The sequence below is a fragment of the Stigmatopora nigra genome, chromosome 2 (genome assembly GCF_051989575.1).
Source record: "Stigmatopora nigra isolate UIUO_SnigA chromosome 2, RoL_Snig_1.1, whole genome shotgun sequence".
Classification (NCBI taxonomy): Eukaryota; Metazoa; Chordata; class Actinopteri; order Syngnathiformes; family Syngnathidae; genus Stigmatopora; species Stigmatopora nigra.
This window is the reverse complement of record NC_135509.1, coordinates 15,725,343-15,751,826: the sequence shown is the minus strand read 5'-3', so window position 1 is coordinate 15,751,826 and position 26,484 is coordinate 15,725,343. Positions and strand designations below refer to the sequence as shown.

General features: G+C 38.5%; 1 protein-coding gene across 6 annotated transcripts in view; it reads left to right on the top strand.

The window, feature by feature from the left end:
* brsk2b (BR serine/threonine kinase 2b) overlaps window positions 1-26,484 on the top strand; it is a 133,008-nt gene that overhangs the window by 66,779 nt on the left and 39,745 nt on the right. For all 6 annotated transcript variants that reach the window (XM_077739779.1, XM_077739778.1, XM_077739781.1 and 3 more), the window contains 2 exons: window positions 8,260-8,354; window positions 24,085-24,170. In XM_077739779.1, coding sequence (XP_077595905.1) covers window positions 8,260-8,354; window positions 24,085-24,170 — 181 coding nt within the window. The remainder of the gene's footprint in view (window positions 1-8,259; window positions 8,355-24,084; window positions 24,171-26,484) is intronic.

Sequence of the window (26,484 nt, the reverse complement as noted above, 5' to 3'; positions counted from 1 at the left end):
AGTGTGCCTGGTGTGGCTAATTAAAAGATGCCGTCTTCTATTATTCATAAAGCTGTAATTATACATTCCTTTTGCTGATCCCCAGTCAGTAGCATTAAAAATAGATCTGAGTGCCTCATAATGCTCAGCCTGGGCTTCTCTCAGTGTTTTGACTCGGGCTACCCTGTATCAGTGTTTATCTACAGTTACCAGGCCTCTCCTGCTCCTCGCACCGGCCACATGCTCATGCAATTACCTCTCTGCCTTGTCATCCCGCCATTATCTGACGTTCTGTTTGCTCTGATCTTCCCGATTCGGGATTTTCACAGTACATCCCTCTGACAGTGTCACTGCCGCTTGACTCGGGTCTGAGATTCTGATCACTTGGGGCCGGAATTCAGAGTAGGGAATATTTAGAATTTGTGACGACATGTAGGCAGTGAGATTTCAAAGAGAAGTGATACCACTGACTATGATCAAGTTAATGGCTGAAATGGAATTCTCAAAAAGGACAGGCAGTATTGAACTGTACTTGACTGAAGATTTTGAATTGAACAATTTCCTTCCATTGTTTTCCTGATATATAATCAAGCACAATGTTCTCGCTCAAAAATCATAGGCTCCATCTAATAAATATTTAGTGTATTAGAAGTTGTAGTGGAAGTGATAATAGAATATAAATGCTTGCATACTTAAATGCGAAAAGGCTTAAATGATGTGATTAAAAGTGTGATTGGTTTTCCAACTCTGTGTGACCTGTGATTGACAGGTGACCAATTCAGGGTGTGGTCTGGCTTTTGCCTGATGTCAGCTGAGATATGATTGTTAGTATTAAGAAAACACAAGTAGTATGCAAATTGGGTTGTTGCATGAGGCTTTTCATAAACTTTACATTCAACTGGGTAAACACCACTGTAATGTCACATTTTATTATATTGTGTTCAATAGCTTTTTGTCCTCCTGAAATGCTCTATTCTACTATCTGGACAGGCAGTAATTCACTTGTTTACCCACCAGCAATATTTTCTTGATTGGAGGAAAAGACTCTTCCTTGCACACAGAGGACTTTTAATGAAGTGCTATTTGCACATGTATTTGCATGTTAGCGAGATGGATGCAGTCAGGTATGGTGGGGATTCTGGGTTATGCCATTTAAAGAGCTTGTAAGATTAGTATAGTATTTATTCACAGTCCTTTGTGTCATAATTTACTTGCCATTTTTCAATATAAGGGGAAAAAATTGATGTGCCCCAAAGCTGTTCCATCCCTTATCAGCTTGACTTTCTTATGTATGCGTGTGTTGTAAATGGAATTGCTACTCCTGTATTAATGCTGCTTTATGAGTCTTCTGAAAGTTAAATATATATGTTTTTTTTAACTGTTTGTTGTCCTAAAAATGGCAAGACTCCTTTGCTATGTGCAGAAGGTTAATTGTCAGGACAGTGTTGCATTAATGTTTTATTTTAAGTTAACAGATTCTTTATGCGTGCGTCAGTGTGCCTCCAGCACTTCTTGACAAAGCTTGCTGCTTTTGAAGCTTTTTTTGTTGGTTGATGCCGCAATTGCCTGGTAGGCTTCGGATTTGTACAAGTAAATTAACAGATTAGGCTATCTGCAGCACATAGTAAAAGGGGAGAGTTAAACAGATCCTGAAGATTTGAAAAGTCAATCAACTGACAGCTCCCATTAAAATTAAATCACCACAAATTCTCTCACTGCTGCGTAAGAAAAGGAAAGCTATTAATATGAGGATTATGTTTAGTGTTAAGACTTGTGTAGTTCATATTCTAGGTGACAGTCTCAAAATACTGAAACATTTTTTTCTAAATTTGCTAGAAATAAGACGCATTGCTGCTCCTTTTTCGTTGCGCTGTTGAGACACAAATGCTGTAAAAGTAGCGAATACTTTACATTTTATTCTATGCACTTAAAGGCAATGGGGGGAATTGAACAACAACCACACCATAAATGTGGTGGGCCCTTTCTTTAAATTGACATGATTAAGTGCGGAACCCTGTCATAAAAGCACTCTGTGATGGGATAGGCCGAAATGTTGGAGTGCATCAGTGTCCAAAATCCTTTCTCATAGGAGCACATGCAGACAAATTGAAGTACTGAATGCCCGGGCCAAGGTGGAAATTGAAAAAAAAATCCTTCGACATGTTAGACTATCACCTAGATCTTTCCAATGATTCTGTTTGCGAGGTTATTAGAATTTTACACAAATACAGCATGTACCGACTTTGAGTTACATTTCTAACAGCACTCAAATGCAAATGGTATTGAAATATACAGGACGACACATTCTGTGGGTGGAGTGTCTTTTTGTTTTTGAGGATTAAAATTCCTCTTTAGACAACTTACTTGTTAAACTAATTCAGCACCTTGCTTGCTATTCCGCTACTCTGCGTCCCAGTGACAAGGCGACTGAACACCGGGCAAGAAGAGCAAGAGAAATCCCCCTGTTCAGTCAGCTTTAAACACAGCTCCTGTGACCCCTACACACAATAAATAGTCTTGTTCTCTGTTATTATTGAAGGCAATAGATGAGTAAAACAGGGACACAGGGATATTGTGGTGGGTGTTAACTCTTGTCCTTTGCTCAGAAGCTTGGAATTCCCACGCCCCACTCTGAGGGCTTTCCATTTGGTCGGAGAATGCTGAAGTAATAAGCCCAGTTTGCACATTTTGTTTCCTTTCAAACTCTGATCCTATGGCAGAGCTGTAGCCCCAAAGTAAAGTATTTGGGGTTAGCAAGCCGAAGTGAAAAGCAGCTCACAGATCTGTGTCTAAGGGCATTGAGCTTCTCTGAGCCAGCTCCTCTTGGGGAGAGAACGCTAAGCCAGCATAAGCTACTACCATCTGCCAGCATTGGCTTAGGGATTCTCAAAGATCAGGATTCAAAGCAAGGAGAGGTGCAGAAGTGGAGCTAATTCATTTGTCAGGCTCATCTCCATTGCAGTAACTTTCAAATAAAAATGACTTTTCCAATAATCTTAAATTAAAAGCCACTGCTGCAAATATGATACCTAGTGTTGGCAAAAAAATGGCTCACTTTGGAAGCTTTGGAACTGATAGAGTTTGAAAACCACTCCTGCCACACACAAACAATTCTCAATGATCAATTCACATTGAACTATTATTAACATCTGCAAAAGTTATGGAATCCAAAAAGGTTACCGCCTGGTGATGCCATAACAAAATGATATTAATGATTGGATTTTTACACTGCTTTCAAGGCATTCCAAGTATTTGGTAAATATTATTAATCTACACCAAGTTATTCCAGTGGTGATGTAATAAGAGATACATTGTGCAAATTTGAACTATAAATGTACCTGCATCACAAATCCATAGTCATACTGAGGATTTCCCATTTGCAGTTTGTCGTTATCTCTACAATTTTTGTGAAATCATAAAAAAAACTGACAATAAACAAATGACAAAAAATACCTAAGGGGTTCAAATAGAATACTGCTAGCAAACCATCAGAAAAATGTATGATGTCAATTTTTATGCTCCAACTATGATTCCAGCAGTACGTACGGCATGACAGAATATAGCAGCATCTTACTTTGATGTACTGTACAGTCATACGCTGGACAGTTTTGTTGCCCAGTGAGCTGGAGATCAAGCTCCCCCTTTCCCTACTCTCCCCCATACACACACACACACACATACACACCCACACCATTCATCGTCGAGGCACAAGGAAAGGAACGAATGCAGTGCTGCAGTGAAACTGGGAATCAGTCGATGGTGGCCTTTCCAGCCCACAAGTCTCAGCCTTGTGCCATTATACTGACGTTGTGCATGAAGCAGGCTTTTGATGCTATTGATTTGAGTGGAGGGTGAATGGAAGGGAGTGATTGATGCACTTGCTGATTCTATGTAGTTGCAAACCCAGGTCAGCCTCTCTATGTATTGTTTCTATAGTTGTAAATAAAGTCATGGATGCGTGGTGCGTGACATTGCCTGTCTGTGTGCGTGTATCTGCCCCTAGCTGTGTTTATACCAAACAGAGACATTTCAAGCACAACATGAATAACTGTTTTTATTTTTCCCGAGAGAGAATTCACACACCACTTAAACAACAGAGTGCAGTCATATGTGCAAATATTTGTGTGTTTGATGTCTGAAGTTCTCAGTAAATATCAAAATAAAAATGCCAACGACAAAAAAAAAAAGATTAAATGCATTTTCTCTACCAGAAAGGTTCCAGCAAACAAATCGACACCAACTCTGAAATTGAATGTTTGTCTTTGTTGCAGTCATGCACTGTACAAACCAAGCCTTAGAAGTTTAAACATATTTTACATGAACTCTAAAACACCTGTCAAGTCCGTGCTCACTCTGAAGAGTGCAGTATGAATTCCAGCCCTCTTGTGCTTATTCAGTAGCAGGCCATGGTGGCAACAACCGAAGCAGAGAAAGTCCAGACTTCTCACTTTCAGGCCACATGGCTCAATCCTCCTGGGAAAGCCCTGAAAAATTCTCTGAGGCCTTTTTAACAACTCACCAGGGCATGATTCGAAGAACACCCCACCCCATCAGACTCTTTTATGATAGATGACAGCTTCTTACCCTTGAGAGAGAACAAATACCCCATGGAAGGAACTCATTCAAGCTGTTAGTATCAATGATGTTCTTTTGACCATGGGGTTGAAGGACGTAGTATATACCAAAAGGGAACCCATTTGCACTCGCTTGACTTCAGTGCGGGCATGCATGGGTTCGATTCCCGCTGTTGGCGGTATGTTTTGAGTCCCAAAGGTCATCTGTCGCTGTGTGTTCTACGACTGACTGGCGACCAGTCTGAGGTGTTCTATGCCTTTTGCCAGTTGAGATAGGCTCCAACAAGCCTTCCAAGGATGCGTGGTACAAAAGAAGAATGAATGAACCTGTTTGTCTCTACTACTTTATTACCAGGCATATACCAATGCAGATTCTGCATTACTGAATTTTTCATTACATGATTCATCCCCATAGTTTCAAGTAAAGCTTTTGCACTCTCCAATTACTGTTTATCTTTTCTGGATTCTTCTAAAAAGAAAGATATACTTTTGGCTTTTTCTTTTGACGATTCTAATGTTGGACAGTTTTTAAAAAGTCATCATATAGCACTTTAACTTAAGTCAAGATCTTTTCTGTTGATAACTGGGTAATTGTTTTCCTACTGTTTTTGACAAATATTGGTACATTTAAAATGTGATTAATATTAATGACAATCTGTCATTAATTAGATAAAAACAAGTTCCATCCCTAATATGGGAGTACATATACACATATATAAGGCCTACTTCATTGTCATTTGTGAACCGATTGTCTGAAACTTGGTAGCTCTGTAGAGTGGGGCACTGTCCATTGATCAACAAGCCCAATATTTTATACTTGAATCAAGGGTGGTTATTTAATTGCAAATTGTGTACATGCACACAGCCTTCAGGTGGTTAGTGTACTTGGAAACACTAACACACTTTCTACAGAATTTCACTAGACCATAATGTTTATTCCTTCGTAGATTTTTCTCACTAAAAGAAACATTAGATGTTAGAAGATATATGGTTCGGCAATAAATCTTGTGCTCCACATGCTTTTTCAGGACGATATTCTCTCTTTAATGCATTTAATGTGACGAGTGAGTTTTTTTGCCGATCATTAACATATAATAATCATTACAGGCCTAATGGTCTTGTCTGCTGTTCCAAGTCTTGATCAACTGCCTTATTCTCTCGTTGGAATCTTTTTATACCCTCCTCGCCTTCATCTCTTTCCCCATTTTCTCTTCCCATTCCAGCTACATTTCTGTCCATGAAAAAAACCTTAGCAAATACTACCCACTATCAGAATTGCGACAGTTACTTTAAAAAGGTAACTTTAATTCAGGGTCGGGTTTAAACAGCACAGAGATAATTGGGTGACCAGAAAAAAAAAGCGAAACAGGTGAGACCCCATTACAATTTCCTGAAAAGCGTTTCAGCTTTATTATTCAGGAAATACTAAAAAAAAAAATACTTTCACCACGCTGTACTACATTTACATTTTAAATTACACAAAATAACATTGTTCAATCACTATAAAAAGAACTTTGTAAATACAAAGTATAGAGCTGACCACTGTTTTCGAAGCTTACGGTTTAGGAAGATAATTATATTTTGAATTTGGTGAGCAAGTCTAATATGCTTTGTTTTCTTATTTCATTTTCAATATAAACCTTTTGGTTGAGGACTTGACATTGTCTGATCTGCTCTCCTTCAAACATATGTCTGATAAGGACCATGAATTAATTATATTTGTTAAGCGAAATGTCAAGTTGTTAACATATATGACATTATGCCTGGCTCGCTGCATGCCTGAAGCGGTTAGAAAAAGAAAGAAAAATAGTTCCCAATGTTGCACTTCTCATCACTGCGGCAATCTCTCCCCAATCTATCAACGAACTCATGCCGTTCACTAAAAGACTGCTGAGAGACCACTGGGAGATTGATGAGATCATCGATCGGATAAAATCATCAAGTCCCATTAATCATAGCGAGATTGGGACTGTTTTGATCACTCAATGGCTGCCCAATAAACATCTATGTTGTGTAAAAAATAAAAATAAAAAACGGGCCTTTGCAGATGCACCGAGGTTCCCCTGTCCAGTTGCTATGTTGCTCTTAGTACTCTGAAACAGCTCACCAATCCATCTGTAATTGAATGCCCCTGACTTGAAGATTTTTCAACTCAAGGCTACGATAGCCCGTCCACCTTGCATGCTAGCGTTTCTTCAATGCGCCCTAACGGTATAAACACAATGAATGAGCTTGTCGACAGTTCACTCTAAAGTGTAGTTTGTAAAGCGCTTCAGGTCATAGCAAGATTGAGCTTAAAGAAACAACTGTGACAGGAAATCAAAACAGTGCAATTAGCTGGCACTTTGTTCCTTACTTTCCACCCAAAGCCAACCAGGCTAGGCTCAAGGTCACCTAGAACCCAAACAAATAATAGGTGGTTTTAGAATTGTGAAACTGTAAAACAAATCGTGATTTTTTTTCTTTCAAATTCACGATACAGAAATTATTTACAGCACTTGGCCAATGAATTTCACGTGATCATCTGCATCCAGTGATGGTCAAGGGTGGCATATTTTAGTGTACAGACATGAATCAATGTTTCCTGACCTCTGCTGCAGAAGCTCCACCAAACCCTGAGACTGACTCACCGAACCCCTAGGGTTCGAGCAAACCCAGGTTAAGAACCACTGGGATAAGTGTTACTGAAAACAAATGAATGAACTCGGTTATTTGTCAAGAATGGGCCTGTACCGTTTCCTCTCAATTGAAGAAAAAAAAACGATCTATTACGCATTATCTCGTGTCAAACATCCCCAATCACATTCTGCATGATTGCATTGTAGATTTCCATTGGTATTTTTAATTTTCGACCATTGTATTCCACTTTGCTTTTGATTGAGGATCTTAATAAGAATATCCGAGCATTTTTAGTCAGACTTTTTTGTTCAGTGAATAACAGGATTTGATTTAATTGCACAACATTGCATCAGTAAGAGTATAAGTGAGGAAAAGCAATGGATCACCTGCTGAGAATAACTACTCTAGCGAATATTCTCACTGCTGCGTGAGCTATTAATTGTTATCACCACCTATTCTGTTTACCTCTTTTTTTAGTACTCATCCGTTACTTCAATGTGTGCTGTACATGGCTTAACTGTACCTTGACTTTAAGCTAACACTGCACAACTCCGTGTAGCTCCTAAGCACATTATAAGAATCAATAACACAAGTGGTTCACTCTCTTGCTGTTTTTATGATTCGAATAAACCCTGGAGAGCAATTCAAGGAAGTGTCACTATACTTATGAAGTCAACAACTGCATTACAGACTTAAAGTCACAAGCCATTTTACATCACTGTTGGCAATAAACCACGTCTTCACACATCATCATACATCACATTTATTTCAGCATTCCAGAAGCCCATTAAAATCACAGCTAAAGCCTATCGTACAGTTACTTTATTTTCATCGCTCAGTCCCCCGTATTTTTGCCCACTGGCTTACTGTGTGTTTGGTGCTGTAATTGGGAGAAGATTTTTCATACACATCCATAGGGAATATTAGCAGGTTACTGTTTCTGGTGGTGATTTGGCCAGCAGAAAAAGTTAAACTGGTCTGGACAACTCACAATTGTTCTCATGTAAAATGGATGTTAAATGCAAACATCCAGGTAATTTCAGTTTATTGCTGTTTTATTAAATGTGTTGTTCTGTTTACTTTGTAGGATTGGTCAAGCTTGGAGTTCACTGTGTAACATGCCAGAAAGTCGCCATTAAGATCGTCAACCGTGAGAAACTCAGCGAGTCTGTATTGATGAAGGTAAGAAAACTTATTTATGAATGCCCAGTTGTCTCCCAATGTCAACATGTTTTGTTTATTTGTGGGCATATAAACATTGCTGCTTAACATAAAAGGAAACGAGACAGTGTCTCCAGTCTTAGTTTGTGTTTAAGGAAGAATTCTTAATCCTGCCCTAATCTATTTTCATCTATGTGATCGTTGTAATGTTTTATCTGGCATAGTTTTCTTGTTAGTTTCCACATTTGGAAAACTTATCATTCCCTGTAGCACTTTGTTTTAGTTACTTAGGCTCGCCATTTCTTCTATATATATATTTTGTGTTAACTGCCAGACTGAGGAGGAGATGTAGAGATCAGAAGTCGCTGTCCTCAATTGCAGGACCCCTTGTTCTCCTCGTCTTTTTAAGGATAGATCTTTATGACTGGCTGTGTGTGGCTTGTCACTCTGCAGAATAAATCTGGGATGATCAGACGCCTCTGTCATGCCTCCTCTACCGTTATGCAATCGTGCCCTTCTCAATACTGAGACGATGTGCAAACCTGCTACTTTTGAGCAGGCATGACAGAAAGTCCTTGGAGCTCAAGGCTAAAACAATGCGTGAAAGTGTGACAAACACACCTTCAATAAACCAATGTATCTGTTAGACTAACTTGGTTTGAACCCTCAACAAAGGCCCCATTTGATTATTTTTGGAAAGGCAGGGTTTTTTGTTCATTTTTTTAAGACCTGAAGGGAATGTCTGTGAAACTGACAGACAACCCCTTTTTTATATGAGACACTAGGTTGGTGTTTTTCAATTATGGGTTCACTGTGATCATTTCCCTCTTGATATTTGTGAGGATGGTCCTATAAGAACGTTATGGTTCCTTTATATAGGTCATTAGTGGGTTTATTGTGCTTTCTGAACAATAATGTGATTGTTTTTCAGTTGTTTCAATTCACTTCTTTTTCAGTTTTTTTCCTGCTACCCATAAAAAGTAATTGTTTTGTAGGTCTTGGGTTTGTTTGATAAGAAAATGTTGATGTTGTTAATTTGTCACCAAGCAGATGATAATGTAATGGCAATAAATGTTTATTGATGATGCCCTTTGGGAAACTTTTCACAAGATTCCCAAAAAACACAATAATCTTCATGACATTTATCTTGCACAGTTTCAAACATCAGACTGATTGAATGACTATAATTGTCACGCTGATATAAAGATACTATTGAATAAAACTCTAATAATGTGGCTCTTTTGCAATTTTAGCTCTAAAATACCTATTTTTGAAATCATAGCGCTCTAGATTTTTTATTCTTCTTTCGAAAACAGCAACATAAAATAATGAACAAAACGAAGACATAGATTCAACGGAAAAAAATGTATTTTAAATTAAAAGTATGCAACTATGTTTATATGTACAAATATATGTATGTCAATTGCCAAGACAGTATTATCGTGTATGTGAACATTGCAAACATCATGCAACCCACATTTTATTCTCAGCTTCACACAGCTCCTGCCTGGTGCCTCTTTTCTGTTATTGATTGCTCAAAGAAACACCACCACCAGGATCATTTGTTTGTTCAAGATTCCTTTTGATGGCTATAATCATAGATTTTGTGCATGATTTAGGATTTATTTGAGGTTTCATGTTTGTCAGCTCAACCACTGAGCATTCCTGAGCCTCTCAAATTTGTCATTTTTCAAAATTGGCCTTATTTTGATGCCAGAGAAAGCAACAATAAACTGGTGGCAGAAAACTGTCTTAAACAGGACACCCGCTGAGGCTATACTGTAATTGTTGGCTTAAGAAATTGAAAGCAGGGTTGCAGACTTGCTTACACTACAGAATCTGCAAATAGAAAATAAATTCCTTCATTTGCATCTCGTCTGCGGGAAAATCCTTCACTCGGTGAAATGCCTTGGCTGCGCTGATGGTGGTATTTGATAAGGACTCAGCATTAATAATCCCCTTGGTCTAACAACATCTCCCCAGTTCACACTGAACTCCCATGCAGACATCTTTTAATTATTGTTTTCTCTGCTCCACGGTAGTCCCAACACTTGACATTTCCAATTTTGTAATGCATATATATGCATATTTCGTAGTATAGGAATGCTCAATTACCGTACTTACCTTTCCCAATTAACTGATCGAGTAGTACTACATGTTTTTACTTCCACGTTTTCAGTGTGTATTATAGTAATCAGCTGCTAAGTGTAGGTTAGTGCAAAACTATCGCGGGTTGTAATTGTTGCAAGTTTGTATTATGTTACGACTGTAGAAACCAAACAATATGTTTCATATTTTTGATGATATATATGATGAATAATGTAAGTCATTTGGGTGGAGTTGATGCTCGGAATCAGGTGTAAAAGCTTAAAATCTTTTTCTTTCATTTTTTCGTGTAACCCTACTGGCCGCCATTGACGGCGTGAGTCGTCCATTCCATTTTGTCTGCTAAAGCCGAGCAAATTGTATTTGGACATCTATCACCGTCAATAGCAGTGAAATATGATCACTCAATGACAGAGTTTCTAGTTTAAATGTTTTGCATATTTTTTTACGATTAATTGCATCAAATGAGTTAAGAGCTACAAGGAATAAAATAGCTCAGAGGTCAAATGATTTGTGATATCCCTGAGCTGATCACGTGATAGGAAATCAGGCCCAATTACAGAGATTTTAGAAAATAGGAATTGAGTGGAAAAAGCCTGATTTTTCTATGGCTATTAATCCACAAAATAAGGTACAGAAGGATATCGTTACAAGAAGAAAGACATATGTTTCATCAGAAATCAATAAATAATTGCTTAGGCATCTGTACTCTGTATCGGAAGACCCTCAAAATTGGGTGAATTTGACTTGAGTGCAAAAATATGTGATCGAGACAACCCTGGTCTCTTCTGCTTGTGTGGCTACCAATCCACACTGGCAAGAACATTTGGAACTCTGAGGTAAGAACTTCTACCAAAGGAAAGCGTTGATGATATTGTTGCTTAATATATAGTAAGTCATCAAACGATGGGTAACCGGTTATCTTGAAGTCAGCACCCACATTTCCATATTCTCTTACTTCAGCACATCTGTTATGTGTAGCTCACTGGGTGGCTGTGAGAGCCCCCAAATCACATTTAGAGAGGTCACTTCTTTTTATTATGCTAATATCTTGGGTTCCCCACAGTGCCATTAGAGAAAGCAAGTTCTCTTTCTATCGATACGAGTGTGCAAATGTGTGTGTAATACCACTAAAGTCACCTTCATATTTACAGTATATATCTACAGTGTTTCCATCGCCCTTCTTGCCCTAATGCCCTTTGCCTGAGTGGCCCTGGGAATTGGGAGTGGATGTGCAAAGGACAAGACAATTTGAATTAATTGTCATGATCTGCGTGTGCACACACGCTAAGATTATTACGCCACACAATTTTGGGGATACTTAATATGTAATTTAGAGCACAAATGCCACAGGGAGTAACTATGAGTCTATTACCTTCAAACAATTCGAGGTAGGATATTATTTTTTTTACTAAATAACAATCAAGCATGATCCTACCAAAGGTTGAAATGTTTTACTCTATATTAATACTCATCAAATCTATCTGCTTGTTTGAAATTATAACTGTAGTAATTATCGCCACATAATGCATAATTTAAAAAAAGTGTTAAATAAACCTAGCAACGTGCTTTCATTCCTGCAAATGAGGTTTATTAACACTGTTTGCTGACATATTTAACAGAGCAGTTACAAAATCAGACTATGTGGCATGCACACCAACGGTGATTTTGACTATAAAAAGAAGCTCATATCAAAACACAACTCCAGCAGTCAGTCACTTATTCCTTAGAACTGCAACAGTGAACATTTGTGCAGGTGACAGTTGGTGTTTAACCAAGCATTATAATAAGGAGGAGGAGAGTTTAGCCTAATTATTTTATATTATTTTCCTAAAAAAATCCTAATGATTTTATTTAGTCATTCTTAATGATACCATATACTTTGCTTTGTACTTCGTGCTTTGTTGTCTAACTTGTAACTATATCTAAATATGCCTTTCCTGTATCTGCATTCTCACCCTCTTGCTACTGTGACAATGAAATTTCCCAAATATGGGATAAATAAAGTTATCCAATCCAAAGGTACAGGACATATCAAATAATACTTCCAGACTACAACCCCATTACTGGTAACTACACTTTAACAAGCTATAGCTGTGATTTCAAATGCCTGTATCAATACAAGGAGACGATTGCAGGCTTTAATCCGCTGTTTAGTTTTAGGGCAGATCAAATTGTTACACGGCGTTGCGTCTAACATTTAACTGAAAGACCAGAGTATCTTTGGAGTACAGCAGTGTGGGTGTTTACTATTGATATTTTCCTCATATTATCCTCTGATATAGCAAGCTGGTATCAACTTTCGCTGCCAGTGCTGTTGGGCTAGGAACAACTAATTAGCCAGAATGACTTGTTCTGCTCCTCGAGCAGCCCAGCTTCAAAGTCCCTCTGTGGAATCCTAATAAGAATAGCTAAAGGGGGAGGGGTTTCAAGGAGGTGTTATGGTGTGAATGGAGAGATGGAAAGGCTGGAGAGAAGTTTGAAAAATGTATCTGAAGGAAATGGATAAGGTTATTGTGCACTTGTTGGCTTAGTGAGGTTTTTGTACGCTGTCTCTTAACGTTTGTTGTGTCCTGCCGTTGTAAAATGGGGGAAAGTTTTTAAAAAAAAGAAAAACATTTCGAATGAGAACAGTGTTTGAGCTGAAGAAAGATTGCTAGAATACCAGTAGGTAGCCCCGACGGCTGGACACTAAAGAATGGATCAATAGCGATTCTGTTTTCTGCAGTGTTAATTAAGAGAATCAATAGTAATTTTAATTACAAACCGTTTTTTTTTTCACAGGAAAGGGTATTACACGTCTTTTATAAGACCATGTTAATGGAGCAATGTGTACGATTTCCACTTCAATTACTTACCATTATTGATTAAATGGCCTTAGAATTTCAGTAGACATTAAAGAAACATCTTTTTTGGACAATCTTCTAACATGGCTCTCAATGGTGAAGCTGGGATTTCTCCAGTTTGAAAGTCAATCGTCAGCCCATAAACGTTTTAATTCTGTGCTTACAACGGATGTCCTGCCTTCCACCACCAGTCCATCACGATGCTGGTTTTTGTCTTTGTCCAGGGTCAAAGAGCCCTCAAGGACATGCATATACATTGCACTACAAGTACATATACCAATAATACACATGCATATACTTGATACATGTATGTGTACTTGGGTGTGCTGGTACTAACAGTATCTACTACAAGTAATTGTGATACAGATGTGTACTAGTACTGCAAATGTCTAGTGGGTTTGGTGAGTTCAAGATGCCAAGCATATAGTTTTGCATTGTGGCCGAAAAGTTTGATTTTTGTATCATTTGACCAGATCACCTTCTTCTACATGTTTGGTGTATCTCCCAGGTGGCTTGTGGCACAATTTAAACGAGACTTCTTATGGATATCTAGGAGAAATTACTTTCTCCTTGCCAATCTTCCATAAAGTCCAGATTTGTGCAGTATACGACTGAATGTTGACCTATGGGCAGACAAAAGGTTGAAAAGCAAGGCACTGTAATTGTACTACAACCACATGTACTTATACTAAAAATGTGCACTTGTATGTTCTAGTAAGTCTACTTGCATTGCAAGCTTATGTATTTATGTTTAATTTTACTATCAGTATATCAAACAGCACAGCAAACCCATGCAATTTCTCCAGAAATGCTAATTTTCTGACTGAGATGCAACATTAGGTATGATATGGCTTTAATATTTCAATCCCTGGTTGCAGTAGCGTTTTTGGCGACCAATCTTGAATATTGCTCCTTTGACAGCTCCCTGTTTGTAAAGCTTTATCATAAAGTTTTGTTCCAGATAATAGTCGGATGTGCTTGAATATGCCTGAAATAATTTATGGACGAAAGAAACGGAGAAAAACAAGTGCTGAGGTAGAGGCAGATATTGCAGTGGGCGGGCAACGAATCCCACCTGCTTTAATCTTGTTATTTCAACATTTCAGTGACACCACTATAGCCTTTTTGTTCTGCCATTTCAACCTGCGCTCCTAACGATTATAGATTGACCATTCACTCCATCTCTGTTTTGCTGCAGGTGAAGTGGATATAGAAATGCTTTCAACACACACATTAAGTCTCACACTCCCGTCTAAAGATATTTTGAGTTAGCATGTGTGTATATATGTGCCTGTGTGTGTGTCCTTTGGATTTAATGCAGAAACACAGTAAAATAAATGGCTTTCATATGTTGCAGCCCTTCCAGTTGATCCATCAGATTGCCTTCGTGGAAAGCCACTAGCCAGAGTTTTGTACTATATGCCTAGAGGATAGTAGCATGGACGTATTATGGAATTATAATCGGGGATTGGGTTCAAGTCACAATAAGTATAGTCTCATAACATTTCATTTTCTGAACCGCTTTATGCTCATTAGGGGTGCTGGAACCAATCCCAGCTGACTCGGACAGCCGATCGCAGGGCACAAGGAGACGGACAACCATGCACACTCACTCCCATACCTAAGAGCAATTTAGAGTGTCCAATCAGCCTACATTGCATGTTTTGGAATGTGGAAGGAAATCGGAGTACTCATAGGAAACCCACTCAACTCCACATAGGTGGACCGACATGGATTAGAACCCAGGATCCCAGGGCTGTGAGTCTGTGCTACCCACTTATCCTCTGGCCACCCTATAAGCATAGTATGTATCAGGGGTCGGGAACCTTATTGATGGAGAGAGCCATAAACAATTCCTATTTTTTAAATGTTAATACTTGAGACCCATGCTCCGAATTTAAAGTCAACATACAAGAAAATGTGTGCCCTTTTTCGGTCACTAAACCACTTTTAAAGTAGCAAATTCTCTGAATTCTTTTGATAACATTGTTACGTTGTTGCTAATCAATGAGTAACAATGAGAATATCCATGCAGAAGATTGTAATGAAAAAAAAATGATAAGAAGGTGTTGGAGGCTCTGTCAATGCCGCAATGCCAATGTTACCCTCGGCTTCCTGTGCTTTCTCACCAGCAGTTTCCATAGTTTACCTCATAGGTTAGCGGAGAGCCATATGCACCCATCATAAGAGCCATATATGGCTCCTGAGCCATAGGTTCCCTACCACTGGTATGTATGATAATTATTTCGGCTCATTCAGTGTATTTTCTCCTGCTAAATTTTGCCTTGCCACTAACTTCAACCCCTCTTCTCTTGTCTTCAATTACTAGCTGACTCTAATTCAAATTCATTCCAACCGTATACTCATTAAAAGTTTAAAACATGCTGTGAGGAATATCCGCTTCTCTCTCACTTTAAATTTTGGTGCTTTAAAAGTAACAACTACATTTAACTGTGGGATAGAAGTAGAGGATTGAAAACCCACTTCTATTTATATGCCATTTTGTCTCATTCTAAATAGAGTTTATTTAGTTTGAAAATATTATTGTTTTTATTGTTCCTGCATTACATGACATTAAACGCATGAGGTGATTGGTTGATTCTTAAGACTGTTTAAGATATGGTCTCAATGTGCAGAAATGAAATGGAGCGAGACAAGTCAAGTTGTAAAATGATCCCCCACTGAGCCCGAGTGGAGACATACAAGCATCTGATGCGATTTCGTGGGCTTCTCCTCTTAAAAGGCAACCGTTTCCCTGTTTACACTAGTTTTCATCTCTTTTGTCACATTTTGTTTTCCTCTTGCAGAGATCACCTCGATCTGCTTTAAAGTGGAATTTATATTTTTAATATAAATATATATATTTTTTTAAATCAAATTTCCCCTCAAAGTATAGTTTGAGTTTGATTCCTTTTCTTCTTTTTTTTTCTTACATTTTTGAGTGAGCATGTTCTCTTCTCGAGCGTTAAATGATTATGTATATTCTGGTTCATTTTATTTGACTAAAGTGATCTAATATTTCACCATTCTTTGATCCCTCAATTCCAATTTTACAATAATTCTATCCTTTTGTTGCTGACTTCTCTTCACCACTGTGAAAATGTACTATTTTTTCTGACATACATATCAATAAGTCACGTATCTGCCACTTAACTTTATTTGTTACCTTTTTCTTAATTTGAAATATACCTTTATTTACTCTGTGGTAATTGGTTAGATGAGCCACTTTAGATTTCATTTGCTGTACCTAATTTATAAAAAAAATTATATAGTTTCTATAGTTTTTGTACTTCTGTTTGGATGCACGTGCTGCTGAAACACCTGAAATGCTGATCCATAGAGAATTATATTATTTACATTCTTAGATTGTCTTCATTTTCATTTAGTTTTCAAAGTATTGTTAAAATTGGAAGTAAAGTTCAGTTTCGGCCAGTATCTTACAACTACTTCTATCGGATATCGATAGAAAAGAGCTGACCCTTGTCTCATTAAACAGCATATGTGGATGCCAATGTGCTTCTACAAAGAAACTACAGCATTGCAATACAATAATTGATGAGCAATGAAGTGGAAGTTACATGACATGGCATTTTGCCGTTAACAGCAATGTTGTTATACTGTAAATCTATTTCAGTACAAGACCCTGCTATCACTGTAACTGACAGCTTCTGGATCTTTATGTACTGTAGTTGTGCATTCATTGTATCCATGACACACACAAACTCACACACATTCATGTCTCCCTTGAATGCCCTGTGGGACTGTCAGTGACCGTCACCAGTCACTTAGGTCATCGAGGAATAATACTTGTGATACAAAGAATGCCTGCTGGGCAATCTAACAATGCATGAAGCGAGCAATTATACAATAATGTCAACTTTGTTTGAATGTGATTGATTGTAGGACTTTAGTACTTTTCCTTCAATTTCCTGATTGCTTCACTTTGTGTGTTGAAGCAGAAGTACATCCCTGATGACTTTTGTCTATATTACAGCTCTGAGTAATACAGGTCATTTCAGTTGACCAGCCTTACACTACATCGTTCGTGATATTGAGTCCAATGCGTGACTAGTATTGAGTAGTCTCAGATGTCAGTGATTAGGCTCAGTTTTAATTTTCAGGGATAATGAGAAAAGCTGAGCGAGTCACAGTTAGGTCATTGCCCTGTCTGCTTGGATTCCTATAGCCAAATAAGATTTGCTGTTCATGAGTTGCTCACTTTCATTGTAGTGTTGTGACATCCATTCACACCAGTGTTAGTGGTAGCCTACCCTTATTAAGTCAGCTCTACTTAATAGTTTATGAAAAAAGGGCGACAATAAAATTAGATGTTGAACGTAAACACATTCCTGGTAAAGAATTGTTTTCGCTCTCTATGGTACAAACACTAATAGTTCAGATATGGGATTTAATTCTATATCAGCTCTCCTAAGTGTCCTGGGGCTATTGGAATTATTTAGTGTTTGTGCCCTGCAATTGGCTTGCCCAGAGTACAAATTAATAGTTAATTTTGTTTGTTTGCAGTTCTGAGTCCACCCACGATTGCAGTGAGTATAAGCTGAATGGAAATTGGGTGGATGAATGATTCAGATGCAGGCTTTTGGATTTTTACAATGCAAAAACTTTGCACAATTGCTCAGTAGCAACTTTCTAGCAAGCCTTTGAATATTTTGTCATAGCTGCCCATTCTGGCACCTATTGAGACGTTCCTCCACAAGATGAAAATAGACTATTATAATAAGCCAAAATTATTATGCAGTCATAATGGTACTTCAGCGTGGGTGTGCTGTTCTACCGTGAAGTGTGGAGAAAATATGCACTCCCAAAAAAGGCTTGACCTCCACCAGTTTATACACTATATTTATTCCAACACTTGTTTCAAACCATAAAAAAACTAAATTTGTGGATTAAATGAATGCTTGTCTGTTATGTCAAATAAATTCATAGTATTTATCTTTCCATTTTCATTTTCCATCTCCATACCATTCAAGGTCACCTTATCAAGCCAGCTTTGTAAATTATCTTTCCGGAGGTTAGTCAAAAAACCTGCCAAAAAGACATTTCAGATGAGTGACGCCCCACCATAACAAAGCCTTAGACTGTCTGCCCATCAATAATAAATCACTCCTGTGGGTGGCTTTTGCACCTGCTTAGTGAATGGTCGCTCACACAACTATTGGCATGTTGTAGTCCATTCAAAGAAACTAGAACTGGAGTTCAAAACAATTCATGTCCTCACCATCTGACATCAGGGCCTCTCCCATTAGCCTCTGTTATGACCAAGGTTGTCTAGAGCCATGCCTGTTTCTGTGAAATAATGTAGTCTAAAGCCATGAAAGTGGCAGCTTGATTTATCTGAGTAGCGCAGATCTAAGTAGAACCAAATAATCAAAGTTTGATGGGAGGAAAAAATGGATTTGTTATGGTATATGTTATACGGTATTGTTGATAAGTGGAGGCCAGTAAAAAAAGAATCTGGGATGATTAGCAAGATTTGGAAAAGCTTTAGATGAGTAAAAGATAAGGACTAACAGAGACACTGTGGATATTGATTTACACGTAGCATTGATTAAAGTAGATATAAGGATTACTTCCTTGTCACAAAGAACTACCAGCGCAGCAATTATCTGAAAAGCCTGCTGAATTTGTGGATGCATTACAATCGTGATACATTGACAAGATTAAAGTCTGAAAGTTTTGTCGAAATTTTCATTTAATGGCCTGCTTGCAATTTGGGCTGAAACTTTCTGTTGTTCTCAGTGGGCTCAGCTCGGTAAATAAAATCATGGCTTTTAGAAAAAAATGCTTAAAATGCAGGCTACATTATTTACTTGTAGCAGATGGAGAAATTCAGTAAACAAATTAAACTTAGCTTTTTTTAAACTGATGGAATAATTCAAATTATAATTGATTCCAAAAATATTCATTAGTGACAGCCCTATATATAGAACAGTTTTGCTACACTATGTCTCTGCACTAATATTTTGCCCCACTCACTCACAGATGTCTCCTCATTTTCTGAAGCGCTTTATCCTCACTGGGGCCACAGGGGGTGCTGGAGCCTATCCCAGCTGATTTTGGGCCAGAGGCAGGGGACACCCTGAATTGGTGGCCAGCCAATCGCAGGGCACAAGAAGACAAACAACCATTCATGCTCACATTCATACCTAGGGGCAATTTAGAGTGTCCAATCAGCATACTATGCCTGACTTTGGAATGTGGGAGGAAACCGGAGTACCTGGAGAATAACCACGCAGGAGCACATGCTAACACACAGATGGACCGATCTGGATTTGATCCCAGGACTCCCACTCTGAGGCCGACACACTAACCACTCGGCTGCCGGGGAGCCCTCACAGATATCAATAGATCCAAAAACGGATGGTTAAAAGTATAACTCTCACTTCACTGGTAGTGATCAGTGTTTACGGATGAGTGTTTGAGTGGCTGTCTGGATGTATAAATCTGCCAATAGCATGGCTGGATGAAGAGTTGACTGTTTATGTCAAGGAGACCAACCTGTGCTGTCAACTCTTGTTCTACTCACTACTCAGTTGAATACACACCTGCCATAACTATTCGTCTCCTTCATACTTGTGTGTATCATTTAGTGTAGTGTACTGTATATATGTGACTCACTAGAAGAGTGGTTAGCACACCCATTTCTGAGATCCAGGGTTCAATCCCCAGTGGCTTTTCCCGGGTAGTCCGGTTTCCTCCCACATCCCAAAAACATACGGGGTAGGCTAGTTGGACTCTCTTAATCGTCCCCAAGTCTAAGTGTGAATCTGAACAATTGTTTGTCTCGGTGTGCCCTTGTAATTTTGGGTTTTTTTGGTCATTACTATGGCTCCTAGGCAAGCATAGCCAATCCACTGAGTATTTAATTTTCTGAAACAAATCACTCCCTGGTAGACTTTGATCCACAGATTTGAGCATCACAGGACCTTTCAGTTATTGGCCTGGGGGGTATGATAGAATTGTCTGTTTTTCCTCTTTGTACATGAATGAGAGAGACCAGTGTACCAAAAAGTACAAGAAGCATAAGCGTGTGAGATGACAGAACTTGCCATCCAATATTTTCCCCTCTGAAGTTACGGGCCAGCTTCAGGATTGTTCTGACAACAGACATATCTAATGTCTTTGCATCATATCTGTTGCTGTCTGCCTGTCTGATCCTCTCTGAGCACCATGTTATTGATGTTCTCCAGCATACGTTTAATCATCCATTCTCACTTAGGCCCAGGATTTAAAGAATCAATATCGAAGCCAATGTTAAATAGGCTTCCATCTTTTTTAGAATAGATTGAAATGTATGACCACCTATGCATGTACACCGCATTTTATTTTTCCCGTTTGTCTTGGAAGGAAAGCTGCCATTATTTGTCACCTGTTTCAGAGCAATATCTTGCTAAAAATTTACAACAGCCTTCAAACCAGTGATCTTATAAGAGTGAGTCATATGCAAGATAGTGACAGCAGAAACTCATGTCCAAGACAACTGAAGTCGGCACAATGAAAACATAGATGCTTATTTGGTAACATCATCCTGGATGATTTGAAAAGATTATCACAGCCGTCATATCCAGGAAAGCTGCGTGTCTTCACCCTAATTCAAAGATCAATTGCATGCAATGTTTTGTTTCTCTTGTATTTAGAAGTTTTGTGATTGCTTTCCCGCAAGCTTCAACAGTAGTCATTGCTAAGGATGTTGTTAATATTGCAATCCTCTTCTGTGCCGGAGCCTATCGATCCTTTTAACTTGGCAGGATATGAAGCTGATGGATTCCCTGTGGGTCAAAGTGTTGCCAATCAGCCCATCGCAATGTGTTCCTGTTTTAACGTGATTGTCTAATGACGGCTCGCCAAGAACAATATCCACACAATTAACGAGACAAATGATCTTCCTGTCAATGAAACACTTTTGCTTTTACATTTATTTGATTAGACCTTGCCTGTTCTCCCTATTCTTCCTCAGGGATAGCTGCTTTGTTATTATTAATTAAGATAATCGTGAGCTTTTGGAATTGTGGGAGTAGTATTTACAAAAAGGGTACAATTAAGAAGGGCCTAGACCCAAGTTTCTAAATTCAGGCTTTCATAGACACAACATAGATGGAGCTTTGTGTTTTATCTGGGTGTCTTAGTTACTTAGTAACTCGGTTTGCGTGTCAACCAGGGGGTGTTTCGCAGATCCTACCCATAAAGAGTGTTTAATGCTCCAAACCACTCACCTTTGTTAGTTAATGAACAGCTTAATCTTGCAATAATCGTGTGGTTTTACAGTTAAGTCACCACATTAACTTAATCCTCGTGCTTTCTTTCAATTATTGAAAAGTGGGTGGCTGGAGGTAGCTTAACAAGCCTGCTGCTGGCTTTGCAGCATTTCGACAGCTCATCTCGCCTTGAATCCCATGTAGCATTAGTCTCTCTGCAGGGATCTCAGCTGCCTGCTAGAGAGGCGCCGTCAGCCCGTTTTTATCCATTCAACTCGGTGCCAGGTGAAAGTGTCACGATGCACTGCTGCTCATAATGCTCATTAGTCTCGATTATCCCCAATTTGTTAAACCGTTACGAACACTGAAGGCAAATTTGCACGTATGTTGATGTAGGAAGGTATTCTGTTTTTTACTAGTGGCCACGAAATGAAAAACAACCATTCATGTGTCCTCTTTAAAAGCTGCCATAGGCACAGAAGATTTTTCTTTCCCAAATGACATTGAGGCAATGGTGTCTTTCTACTCCTCTGTTTGTCAAATCTAAACCCAAGTGATAGAGGAAGAAGCCGAGGACAGGGGTGAGCACAAGGCTGTCTGTGAGCCCAGTGGGGCAGCGAGGGGCTTTAGATAAAATTCAAACAAGTAGGATCCATGCTGACATTCAATGGTGGCAGGTCATGCTGACTCCCAGCTTCCGGAGATACAAATCCAAACTGATCTGGTTGATTTCAGGTAAAACCAGCACTTACTGATCCCCTGAAACAGTGTAGTTTACTCTCAGCATTTCTTGAAGGAAAGAAAGAAAGGTGAAAACCTGTTTGGAGTCAACTGTCACCTCGCTGTGAACCTGATGTTGTTTCTGTACAGATACTGTAACAGACTGTGAATCCATCCTCTGAAGAAGTTAATACTAGTGGGCATTTTGACCCCCTGTTTACCTCCAAGCAGAATGCTTTGTAGATAAACTCATCATATTTTCAGGGACGTTGTAGCATTTCTATACAAAATATTTCTCATCACTACAAACAACAAACAAATAGTAATTGCTATAGTGTTTATGTTGTTGTGAGGAGTGACAGAACAAATCAGATTCAGGCCAGGGAATATTACGCGGAATGAGGAATATTACTCAGCTACCTGAACTCAAATCATTAAGATATAATCATAATATCATTTCACAACTTAATCATGTCTGCGACAGCAGGGCATGGAAGCCTCAGCTCTGTGAAGAGCAATTACCATGTCATCCATCAAGTCCATCAAAAATGACATGAAAAATAATGAATCTAGAGAACAACGAAAATAGTGGGTTACATGGTCCATAATCATAAAAGCGCACAAATCCAAAGGACTTCCGCATCACATGTTTACTTGTGCACCACATCATTTTGAGACCTAGCATTGTGGGTCCTTTCTGTGTGGAGTTTAGTCTTCTCGTGCCTACGTGGGTTTTGTCTGGGTACTCTGGTTCCCTCCCACATGCCAAAACCGTGCATTGTAGGCTTGTTGAACACTCTAAATTGTCCCTATGTATGACTGAGATTGTGAATGGTTCTCCGTCTCTTGTTCCCTGCGATGGACTGGCCACCAGTAAAAATAAAATAAATAACTAAATAAAAACACAACTTAGACTACCTTTCATTTCAGTGAATTGTTTCGCCCTTGTGGATAGCATACAAAGGGGTCTAATTTTGATAATGATGCCATTGGCAAAATGTGGATTGCTCTGTGTAATCTATTTAATGATTTAACAACAACAACAAAAAACAAGTAAAATACAATTTTAAAAAAGTAGCCCTTCTCTAACCCAGATGCATGTGACTGCCAATTATTTCATTGGTTATTTGGGGATAATTTTCTTGTTACGCTTAGTAAAGTTGTTTGATAAAGAAAAAATTCTACTACTGTGTGGTGACAGTTGATAATTTTAAGATTTATCATGCAGTTTTTTGTGTCTGTGGTTTAAAGTTTATCTGAAGTACTGTTAGGTGTGATTTCATTTTTTTAAGAGTTCTTTGATTATTCTTTGTGTTTTTTTCCTTCTGTTTCTCATTGATTGTTCTCCACCCCCTTTGTGTCTCCCAATTTGTTGCCTTTTGTGTCACCCACCTGTTCCTCATCATCTTGTCAACCCCATCCTTGGAGTATCCTCTGTTTATATTGACTCAGTTGTCAGCTTTATCGTGCACTCATGATTTTCCCAGTACGTTTTGTTTCGCTTTTTGTTGTCACTTTGTTAGGGTTTTTTTTGTTTGTTTTGTTATTTTTTTTAAATACTCAAATGAGGTTGGATCTTATCGCCACAAAGTCTTTGCATATGTTTTCATCCGCTCCTTAAGTCCTTTTCCCTATTCATGGAGATTGCTGTCCGTCATAAGTCACCAGGTTACAACTTGACAACAAAAAAAATGTCATGAACACACAGGCCTTTTTCTCATCTTATTCCATTTTCACTCCAGGTTTCAATTCCTCACATTAGTCTGAATGATCTCAATGAGTGCCAGCCACTATTACATTATTTGAAGTATGGTCACTTATAACTAATCCAATTTCTTTTTCTCTTGGTCTCTTTTCCCACAGGTGGAGCGAGAAATAGCAATTCTGAAGCTCATAGAACACCCACACGTTTTAAAGCTGCATGACGTCTATGAAAATAAAAAGTACTTGTAAGTATCAACTTTGGATTTCTTGCAAATATACGAGGACAAAGTTGTGCTTTAACCCAAACAATGTTTTATCTTGTAGAAAAAGGTTGGTTAGTTGATTACTTTGGTGTGTTTTCCCCTACAATTCTCAAATATGATTATGTTGGCCCAAGAGGCAGTTTTAATTGGCTTGGTATGATCTAAGGACAACAATGTCAGCCTTAGAGGGGCCTATGCTCCATTAGTATTGGCATAAGGCATTTAATTATATGGCTCATGCTTTGGGAATGCTAATCGGGAGAGAAAATATCCATAATGCAAACAGTATGACACACTTGTCAGCCGTGAGATGATTTGCAGTAGGCTACATTAGCCATGGAGACTGGCAGCCGTATTATACATTCACACTCTAACACATTCATAAAGCTATTTGCTAACTTGTGGTGAGTGGCAAGCCCATCGGTCATTTGCTGTAGTCCCTTCATCCACAGAGGCCGATTTGTCAATCACATCCAATTAGTTATCATCTGGACTTTTACACACCAAGCGGGATACAGCACACTGTTATCTGTCCTTCAAGATTATAAAAGGATGAGAGTAAGAAGAATATTTAGTTTTGCGCTCTAAGTGGATTTTTTAAATCTTGTTTTGATCCATTTAGGATTGACAGTTGGTCACGAGTAGCGTGACCTAACAACTGAAGCACTCGTGTTAATAGTGTCAGTTTGCACTTTTAAAGTCTCTGTAGTGAAAACCATCGAGTAAAAGACAAACAATCAAATGGTGCAAGCTATCCGACGTTTTAAGATTTATGAGGCCTTTGCCATAAATATACAGCAAGTGGATTCCTGAGTGGAAATGTAAGCTGAGTAGGTACAGTCTTGCATCAATATTCTATTAAAGATTACTTCATTGCCGCCCAAGTAAATGATCGCATCATGATGTTGACATACATGATACCTCTAAAAAAGACAAATAGCAGCCATTAGTGTGCTGCCAAAGTAAACATAATGGAGTTGTTGAAATCTAATTTATAATAGGCTGTCTGAAAGTCTTATTTTAATCTTCGCTGCCAATGCTGCAAAGACGCATGGATTCCCATTTGCTGCCATATTATATATGGAAAGATCCCCGTGAAAGAAGTAAAATTATAATTTTAATTGTCTTTGTTGCATGTAGACTTGGATGATATGACATTAATTGTTATAACAAAGAAATAATAGTAATTATTAGTCTATTGATAATTATCACGATATCTATCACATTTTTGTGTTAAATTTAAAACTTCAAACTTCTGTGAATAAGTCAATAAACTACTTTCATTACTAATTCAAATATGAAAGTAATCCTGTAGCCTTCATAAGAAAAGAGAATATGAAATATGAGGATTTTAAAACATTTTTGATATTTTGCTGTATAATAAAGATGAGACAACTCCCTCAAACTATGAAAAGTAAAGAATCAACACATGGAGAAATTTTATTTTAATATAAAAAATTAAAAAAACTGAGCTTTTTTTCTCCAACCAGCTTTTAGTGACCCTCTTTAGATATCCTCCTATGCTTGAAATATGTATCAACATCATTTAACATTACCAATGTTCTCACGGCTCAGGGGACAAACCTTTTTTCGGACACTTTGCAACATCTTGTATAGTCTTCCCCAAGAGAGTTGAGCTCTTTTAGCTGGAGGGAGACCAGCTGCGTATTTTTTTTTTTCCTTTTACAGTCCATTTTTCCATGGCGTTTATGGGAAGGGTGCTAAAGGTATGTATTTCACCTGCTGCCTGACATTGTGTTTGTGCAGTAGTGAAGATAAAGGGAGGTTGAGCACCAAATCAATGAATGGAGGCCAGTTGAGGGCACAACTGGCCATCAGCCTACAGACTGTTTCATGCAGGCTTTGGCAGAGATTCATCTCCTCATGTCCCTTTGGAGCACGAGAGCATGGCCATCCAGTCATGATGACTTGTGGCTGAAAAAAAATATGAGATTAGGTTACACGGAGTGCATGATCCTTCTCTAAATTCTTTCATACACTTCCGATTTCTGCAGTTAACAATAACCACGCAGAGGATTTCCCTTAAGTCTCTTTCACGTGATTAACTGAGCCACACTGTCACATAGTACCCTTCTTCATTTTATGTCTAAGTATAATGAGCCTTTCTCATCCTTTTGATGCCTCCCACAGGAAGTGGGTTTGTCAGAACCCTTCACATAGAAGTGCGCTTGGGACAGTTTGAAGAATTAAATATACATAAAAACAAGGGTGTAATGTGACTTCTACTTTTAATGATGATCCCTCCCACATCATCTTATGAAAGCCGTTGGAAGAA